Here is a 9,795-nt window from a genome sequence, read left to right as displayed (position 1 = left end):
GGCTGGAATTCTGAATTCTCGCCACAAGGGGGCAGCACGGGTCCATCAAGAACTATTGCGTTAACTTGACCTGATCAGAGGACACAGACACTGTCGGTCTCACACACTCCTAATACACTCATACTCAATAAACATAACCCATCCATCCTCCATACCGTTTTATCCTTTTCAGGGTCACGGGGAACCTGGAGTCTATCCCAGGGAGCATCGGGCACAAGGCGGGGTACACCCTGGACAGGGTGCTAATCACATACACACTCATACACTATGGACGCTTCAGACACGCCAATCAGCCTACCGTGTATGTGTTTGGACTGAGGGAGGAAACCGGAATACCCGGAGGAAACCCCCGCAGCACGGGGAGAACATGCAAACGCCGCCCACACGGGGCCATGGTGGGAATCGAACCCCTGACCCTGGAGGTGTGAGGCGAACGTGCTAACCACTAAGACACTGAATAAACATGATAAAGACACACCAAAATACACAATCCAATACACACTCTAATACACACTCTAATACAAACTATTACATTTACATTTACATTTATTCACTTAGCGGACGCTTTTATCCAAAGCGACTTACAAATGAGAAAGATACAGGCAAAGCGATACATCAAGCAGAAAACAATACAAGTAGTGCTACCGTACAAGATCCATTAACTGAATTCCAGAAGAAGCAAAGTGCAGAGTAGAGGTGTAAGTGCATTTTTTTATTTATTTATTTATTTATTTATTTATTTATTTATTTATTTATTTATTATGGGTTGGTTAGGTGTTCATGGAAGAGCTGGGTCTTTAGCTGTTTTTTGAAGATGGTGAGAGATTCTGCGGTCCGGATTGAGATTGGAAGTTCATTCCACCGCTGAGGAACAGTTTATTACATACTCAAAAAACATAAACACTCAAATACACACTCAAATACACAATCATACTCAAAATACACACTCCAGTACACTAATACACACACGTGTAGTTCTGGTGAGGAGAGTGTTAATGAGCGCAGTCAGTGTGTGTGTGTGTGTGTGTGTGTGTGTGTGGGTGTGTGTGTGTGAGGTATCTGTGTAGAGAACCAAGATCAATTGATGTCATTGGCACCTTGTACAGGTTATAATGAGCTTTAATTAAGTTAAAGATCACCCCAACCCCAACACACACACACACACACACACTTTCTCCTTTACAGTAAATTATGCTTTATTAATGTCAGAAGAAGCCCGGAGCACACACTATGACTCCATGCTGCATAATTAATGCTTAGATGTGTGTGTGTGTGTGTGTGTGTGTGTGTGTGTGTGTGTGTGTGTGTGTATGAGAGAGAGAGAGAGAGAGAGAGAGAGAGAGAGAGAGAGAGAGTGATTCATAAAGAGAATACTAAATAAAATATTTGTCCTTGTGATAAAGTTCATTGTTTATTAACCTCAGTCATGCTGCTGTCGCTGATACACTTATCACAGACACACACACACACACACACACACACACACACACACACACACACACCACATCAGTATAAATTCCTGTGTTATGGCTAAAATCGTGAGAACGCTCAGAGACGAATCAAAAAACATGCATATACAAGTGAGTGTGTGTGTGTGTGCGTGTGTGTGTGTGCGTGCGTGTGTGTGTGTGTTCCATTCAAGGTTCCATCCTGCCTCACACCCTAGTGCTCCTGGGATAGACTCTCCACTGCAACCCTGACCAGGATGAAGAGCTTAAGATAAATGGATGGTATCTCCTACAGGTGGTCCAATATGGTGGTTCATTTCCACTGATGAACAGTGTAAAGGGGAGAAACAGATGGAAAACAGGGTTCCTCTGGGGTTCTCTGTGTACTTAAAGTTCCTAAAGAGGTTTCAATGGCCTTATCTAGCATCATTTTTTTAAGGTGTTATTTGATGTATTATTTTAAATATACTTGTATTCGCATATACAACACGTGTAAGGTCTGAGAATTTCATTGTACAAGGAAGCTTGGGCAGATGAGCACAAAGTTCTCGAGTCATCTCAGGACAGGTCGGGTTCAATACAGGACTCATGACCTCGGAAGTCGAGGTCTTTCAGAGCGCTTTGAGTTGAAGTGTCCTGACGTAGTCCTTAAAAGTCCTATAAAAGTTCAAACTTACCTTATTCCTTTCCGTAAGACGGTCCATTTCCTCAGTTTAAACATTTGATACGTCTCCTGTGTTCTACTGTGAATAATATGTGGGTTTATGAGATTCGCACATCATCGCATTCTGTTTTTATTTACATTCTACACAGCGTCCCAACTTTTTTGGAATTGGGATTGTACTTACAACATAGAACCTTTAAGGCCTCTATTAGAACCTGAAGGACCCTCAGAGAGAGAGAGAGAGAGAGAGAGAGAGAGAGAGAGAGAGATCATTTCATCTCTCCTCCCTCGGGCTTGGATGCAGCTGTCACCTCCATCATCTCCATCATCCTCATCATCCTGATTGGTGTCTCGCGCCTTCCGGTCTATGTTCTCTCTCTCTCTCTCTCTCTCTCTCTCTCTCACCTTCCCGTGATGCTCAGCTGCAGAACCTCCACGTTCTTACCCACGAACCCAAAGCCGGAGTTCGGCTGCTGCGCACGCGGGCACGTTCCTCTGCAACCTCCTCGCGCTCCGGTTCCGCCTCTCTCCGACCGGTTCCGCTCTACGACGCGCGCTCGAGAGCTGCCGGAATACTGCACGGAGGTCGCGCGCGCGCGTCTGATCGTCAGAAGGCTGCGGTAGTTTTTCTTTTTCTTTTTCTTCCCCCACTCTCTCTCTCTCTCTCTCCCTCCCTCTCTCCCTCCTCAGTTATTCTGATTTATTTTTGTTTTGTTTGTTTGTTATTTTACATGTTTATGATCCGGTGTGTACAATGTCCTTGGAGGGAATGGCCTGTCCGGTGAGTAACACACACACACACACACACACATATTCACACACAAATGCGCGCGCTCACATACTCACATTAACAAGAGAATTTAATGTGTTTTTCAAAAAAAAAAAAAATGATTTATGAAATATAATTTTAAAAACATTGTTATTCCTAGCTGTGCCGCAGAGCCGCGACTGTAGAAGTGTGGAATGATTGTGAATAAGTGTGTGGAGAGAGCAGAGGAGAAATGTCACAGCGGCAGTCAACAAGTGCACATTATAATCATGATGATAATTAACCGCCGGTAATAATAATCCACGTGATGAGCACATGATAGCGGTGCACTAATGGGTTCGACAGTACACTCGCGGTCTGAATGTGAACGCATTAGTGAGAATGAATATAATCATCAGATACTGAACCGGATCAAGTTTCAGTCCTGTGTGTCACCATCATCATCATCATCATCATCATAATCACAATAAATAGCCTGTATGTGACGTTCCTTTCCATGCCCCGTCCTAAATGATATTAAATGTCCTGTCTCACTAAAGTTGAATCTTTATTAAATGTAAAACGACGCGCTTCTTTTCTGTCGGCGCGTGCACTGGGATCAAGGTGAACTGACGCATTTCTGAAGGTTACCGAGAAAAACCCGAGCAGTTAAGTCAATGTTCAGCTTCATTTTGGCACTGCACTCCCTCCCGTCCTGCCTGACTGACAGCGCGCATGCGCAGAATCCCAGCGCATGCGCAGGGCAGGGCAGGCGGATTGGCGCAGCGATGCAAAAATAAATAAATAAATAAATACACCGTGGGTTTTTGTGTGTGTGTGTGTGTGTGTGTGTGTGTGTGCGCGCGCGCGCTGACTCTGTGATCTGTCACTACATCGCAAAGCAGACATGCAATTAATAAATAAATATATACATATATATATATACATATACACTGTTGAATTCAGGATTCTGATTGGTCAGAAGGTGCTGATTAATCTTCTGTAACAGCAGCTCTGACATGTTTGCGACATTTATGGAAGGAGTCTCCAGTGTCAGCGCTCTGTCACAGTCAGAGGTAACGCTGTAGCTTTTAAGTTTTCCGACATCTTCAGGACAGAGGAGTTTGAAAAAGAGAGGCTGAGATGGTCCACAACGTTAAATGTAACTATTAATGGATAAAAACTATCTATCTATCTATATATATATATATATATATATATATATATATATATATATATATATATATATATATATATATAGTTTTTTAAATAATACAATTAAAATGTTTAATCATTGGCAAATTGTTGTGGTGTAATGTGAGGAATCAAACACTTGAGGATGTGCTGTTATAGGGAAATAGCTTCCTAGCTTAAATGATAGGGGTACGGTACTTCAGGAGCGTAACAGGAACTCCGCTTCATCACTCCAACCTGGTGTTGATTATATTCCTAGAACAACGTGTTCCCCATCATGTTCCTTACACGTGTATAAACAACACTGTATACCATTCAGGTTGTTGTTCATCTCAGGATCATCGTTTTGACTTTATTTATTTACCCCCCCCCCCCCCCCAACCCCCCCACCCCCTTCTGCTTTAGGCTTCACGCTGCTGCTGTGTGTTTCCACTGAATGCACCCGACTCTTCATTTCTCATCATTAACCTGCAGGGAAGTGGACTGGAGCAATGACTTCCACTTCGCACGATGACCTTTTTTTTATAAACAGGATTTCATTTTGAATGGAGCTACAGTTTATCGTACCTTAAAATCAGCAAGCCAGGACGATCGGACTCCTTTCCCCTCCCAGCATGTAGAGCCACAGCAAGAACCTCGGAGATCTGTGTCAGAAGAAGTAGATCAGTCTAGAAGGCTACGCAGCGGCTCCTCCTCAGACCAGAAGGCATCATGGGGGAATCTGTGAACAGCACCGTGGCGTTTCACCCTAAGAAGCAGAGGACAGACAGCGGAGGGCATGAGGGTGATTTTGGAGTTTCTCTGGAGGAACTGAGGAACCTGATGGAGGTCAGAGGAGCAGAGGCGCTCCAGAAAATACAGGAGAACTACAGGGACACTGAAGGACTCTGTCACAGACTGAAAACTTCGCCGACAGATGGTGAGTTGACACCATGTTCAATCCCAAACCTAGTGCTGAATGCTGAACTAAAGTTTCTGCCGGGCACTGGGGGATTATGGCTGGAACTATAGGCGCTCCGGCTGGAATTAGGGGTTTATGACTGACACTCATCTGGGAGCCGGCTGGTACCTCTGGGTGTTTGGCTAGGAATAGGGAGAATATGCCTGGATATAGAATTGCTCTGGCTAGAAATAGTTGAGCTGTTGTTGAAATGAGGTGGTTTTGGTTGGAACTAGAGGTTCTGTGGATGGAAATATGGGGCTTTGGATGGAACTGGGGGGTCTGGTTTACACTAATAGGACTATTGCTAGACGTAGGTGAGCTCCTTTTGAATCTAAGGGGACTCTGGTTGGAACTATGGGGCTTATGACTGGAACTAAGTGTGCTCTAGCTCAAATTAATGGGGTTTGGCTGGAACTAGAGGTTCTCTGGCTGGAACCAAGTGGGTTTATGACTGGAACATGGTGGGTTCTGGATGGAATTAATGGAGTTTGGCTGGAATTAGAGGTTTTCTGGTTGGAACCAAGGGGGCTTATTGGTGGAACATTATGCCCTCTGGCTGGAATGAATGGATTTTGGCTGTAACTAGAGGTTCTCTGACTGGAACTTGGAGGTGGGGGGCTCTGGTTGGCACTAAGGGGCTTATGGCTGGAACTAGGTGCTTTTTGTAAGTGCGAGGCTTTAGTTGACACTAGACTGGGCTATGGCTAGAACCAAGTGAACTCTGCAACTAAAGGGACTCTGGCTGGAGACAAGGGGCTTATGGCTGAAACTAGGTGAGCGCAGGCTGGAATTAATGGGCTTTGCCTTGAACAAGAGGTTCTCTGGCTGGAGCTAGGGGGTTATGGATGGAAGTAGGAGGCTTTGGTTGGACCTATAGGGGTCTGGCTGACACTCCTTAGGTTATGGCTAGAAATATGTGTGCTCTATCTGGAACTAGAGGCACTCTATCTGGAATTGGTGCTGAGGAGTTACGGCTGGAACCGATGGGCCTCTAGGTGACGTCTCCCGAGGTCATCTATAGCTGGAACTCATGGGGCTTCAGCTGAAACGAGAGCGGCAGCACTCAGTCTGCAGAAGCAGCGCTTCTCTTGCGTATGTTGGACTGCACTGCTATGTGGAACAGGTTAATTTCTCCATTGCTCTCAGCCAATCAGAGCACAGTGTACTGCACTGACATTAATGAAGGGTGAGTGTCCTTTGGCTCCTTCACAATCTAGTGAACTAGTGTTATGCGGAATGTGCTTCTGGTCACCATGCAGGAGTGTTCTCGGTGTGCGTTCCTTATGTTTTCGTACTGTGACACTACAGGCCAAAGGTTTTAAATCAACCTTAACTACTGTAAGGATTTTTTATTTATTTTTCTTTAGCAGGGACACGGCTCCACGCTTTTCTCTCAGAGCGCTCAAGTAGATCAACTGCTCAAAGATCCAGTGACTTTTTGAAACTCAACAAATTTTCCACTCTTTTGGCCTCTTATAGAAAGCACTCGAACTGGTGTGTGTGTGTGTGTGTGTGTGTGTGTGTGTGTGTGTGTCCGTCCAGTGCTTTCTCACACCCACCAGATCCCCCTTGCATTAATATTCTGTTTATTCACTGTTTTACGCTCCGCGGTGTACCTTATAGTTGTGCATTAAACAGGAACGCTACTAAATCCAGTTGTTTTCGGAGATAAACATATTTAAAAACTCATTTATAAGCGCCTGAGTAGGGGAACGGAGGATAATTTGGGGCACGGCCTATTATTACCATGGAAACTGCAGGTGAATGATCTACCTTTCAGTCACCTATTGTACAGTAGCACTGCTGAAGAAACGCACTTACACAGTGCCCGCTGAAGGAGCACTGCTTACGCACGTTCTTGCAGAACTAAACGCAAACGATAGCGAAGTTCTCAGCACTGACGGTGCTAGCATGTATATCTTGGCTAGCAAGCTTAGCTAGTAATTACATTTGGTTTTATTTTTGTCCTTAAACAGGCACATAACTGGCCAAAAAGGCTACTGAAATTGTTTAGCGTTTCCATTTGGTTCAAGGCCATAAATGTGCAGATGTTTTATTTCTTGAAATCATCTTGAAACAGTGAGAATAGTCACATGACGAAATCCTGATTTCTGATTGGCTGAAATTGTAATACAGAAAAATCGCCTCTTTCCATAAAAACAGACGCACTGGTTCCGACGCTGCTCCTTCCGCAGAGTTGGGTTAGATATAAAATGTCTGTGACGACGCCCCTGCCAGGACAGATCACGTCTTACATGTTGCTTAAGAAACGAGGAATTATTTGGTGTTTGATGCAAATAAACTTTCCATAAAGTGACGTGTTGCCAGTCTTTAGTGCAGAGTTCCCTGAGAATCTCCACAGTGAGAAATCTCTGATCTAACTCTGAACTCTGGCTTTGAAAGGATGAAGGGATGGGGAAATTGTTTTTCTTTACAGTGGGGGGGGGGGGGGGGGTGTATAGGGAGGTTATTATTGTTTTTCTTTACAGTGGGGGGGCTATAGGGAGGCGTTATTGTTTTTCTTTACAGTGGGGGGGTATAGGGAGGCGTTATTGTTTTTCTTTACAGTGGGGGGGTATAGGGAGGCGTTATTGTTTTTCTTTACAGTTGGGGGGGTATAGGGAGGCGTTATTGTTTTTCTTTACAGTGGGGGGGTATAGGGAGGCGTTATTGTTTTTCTTTACAGTTGGGGGGGTATAGGGAGGCGTTATTGTTTTTCTTTACAGTGGGGGGGGTATAGGGAGGTTATTATTGTTTTTCTTTACAGTGGGGGGGTATAGGGAGGCATTATTGTTTTTCTTTACAGTGGGGGGGGTATAGGGAGGTTATTATTGTTTTTCTTTACAGTGGGGGGGGTATAGGGAGGTTATTATTGTTTTTCTTTACAGTGGGGGGGTATAGGGAGGCATTATTGTTTTTCTTTACAGTGGGGGGGTATAGGGAGGTTATTATTGTTTTTCTTTACAGTGGGGGGGGTATAGGGAGGTTATTATTGTTTTTCTTTACAGTGGGGGGGGGTATAGGGAGGCGTTATTGTTTTTCTTTACAGTGGGGGGGGTATAGGGAGGTTATTATTGTTTTTCTTTACAGTGGGGGGGGGTATAGGGAGGTTATTATTGTTTTTCTTTACAGTGGGGGGGTATAGGGAGGCGTTATTGTTTTTCTTTACAGTGGGGGGGGTATAGGGAGGTTATTATTGTTTTTCTTTACAGTGGGGGGGGGTATAGGAAGGTTATTATTGTTTTTCTTTACAGTGGGGGGGTATAGGGAGGCGTTATTGTTTTTCTTTACAGTGGCTTGATGAACAGATGAAAGACGATCTTGTGAATCAGGGAGGTTTGTTGGACGGAGAGTTAGAGATCTCCAGGAAATCCAGATTGATCACCATCAGAAGAGCTAAAAACAGCCCTGCTCCGCTACCTCGCCGCCTCTCTCTGCCTGCTGATGAGCTCAACTCATCGGGGTGACGCATTAGCTGGTGGGCAGAGGGCCACTTCAGAGGAAAATGTCTCGAACTGAGGTTAAAGCCTCTAAACGTCACTTTAAAACATCGCGTCCGGGTAGCCCATAATCCCCATGTCCACATCCCATAATATCCCACTGCATAGCGAGGCCCACCTTTCACCTTCAGGTGCTAGCGAAGCTTTTTGGACACTTGGGAAAAGCTTATTTAACACTGTAGTCCATCTTGATTTTGTCCACGGTACGCCGGTTGGACAGAACCTGGAGAAATCCTGTCCGTGCAGTGACGGACCGAAACACGTAATTTCTCAAATATACAGATCTGGTACTAAAATCTGATTGGTTGAGCCGGTTTGAAGCCGTTTGAAAGTCCTCGATACACGCACGCCTTTCACCGCATCACAATCATCCGCATGGTGTACTAATGCGGCACGTTTTTAAAACAATAAAACCCTCACACTTAGTCGGTTAAGTTGCTAAGCAACCGTAGGGTCCTGTTAGCAGACTTATCCGATGTTTGATTCCAAATGAACGCCAAACATTTTAGCCCTGCAGATACGTTTAGGAAAGAGATTCCCCAAGTTTTTATCTATCTATCTATCTATCTATCTATTATAAGTCGCAAAGCGGCTTTACAGCAATATATATATATATATATTTTTTTTTTTTTCAAATGTATTTATAAAGATTATCCCTAACGAGCGAGCCAGAGGCGACGGTGGCGGTGAAATACTCCCCGAGACGACACGAGGAAGAAACCTCGAGAGGAACCGGACTCATAAGGAAACCCGTCCTCGTCTGGGTTGTTAATACTGTCCCGCTGTAACCGTGTGCTACGGAGTCAAAGGGTCCAGCTGTGTGACCAGGAGCTTCCGATTTCACTTCTGACTTCTGAGCGTCAGAGTCATTTCTGAACTCGTTCTCATTTCAGCCTGTTTTGTCGACGTTATCGACCGTTCCACCGTTCCTAACATGCTTTTGAGGTCGTTTTTTTCCCCCCAAAAGTTTGGAAACTCTTGGATTCATCCGTTAGAAGCGATATGGCGAGATTGTTTTTATTCATGTACCGTGTATCATTTTTTTTGGATGATAATGAAGTTGTTTTGAAAAGAAATCAGTCTCAGATTGCCCGTTCAGTACAGAGAAAAAAGAGAGGAAGAGAAGGTTAGAGCTATTTAAAGAGAGAGAGAGAGAGAGAGAGAGAGACGAGATGAGAAGGCGATGAGTGAGAGATCGGATGAAAGGGAGGGAGGGAGGGATGAAAGAGGAGTGACCAGAGAAAGAGGGATGAATTAATGAAAAGAGGATGAGAGGCTGCTGAGGAGGGCAGGAGGTC

General features: G+C 44.6%; 1 protein-coding gene across 4 annotated transcripts in view; it reads left to right on the top strand.

The window, feature by feature from the left end:
* Positions 1 to 2,645: 2,645 nt before the first annotated feature.
* Positions 2,646 to 9,795, top strand: part of atp2b3a (ATPase plasma membrane Ca2+ transporting 3a) — a 28,579-nt gene continuing 21,429 nt past the window's right edge. For all 4 annotated transcript variants that reach the window (XM_053680478.1, XM_053680480.1, XM_053680479.1 and 1 more), the window contains exons 1-2: positions 2,646 to 2,893; positions 4,460 to 4,973. In XM_053680478.1, coding sequence (XP_053536453.1) covers positions 4,766 to 4,973 — 208 coding nt within the window. In that variant the 5' untranslated portion in view covers positions 2,646 to 2,893; positions 4,460 to 4,765. The remainder of the gene's footprint in view (positions 2,894 to 4,459; positions 4,974 to 9,795) is intronic.

Source organism: Ictalurus punctatus, chromosome 5 (genome assembly GCF_001660625.3).
Source record: "Ictalurus punctatus breed USDA103 chromosome 5, Coco_2.0, whole genome shotgun sequence".
Lineage (NCBI taxonomy): Eukaryota > Metazoa > Chordata > Actinopteri > Siluriformes > Ictaluridae > Ictalurus > Ictalurus punctatus.
This window is presented reverse-complemented; position numbering and strand designations above follow the sequence as displayed.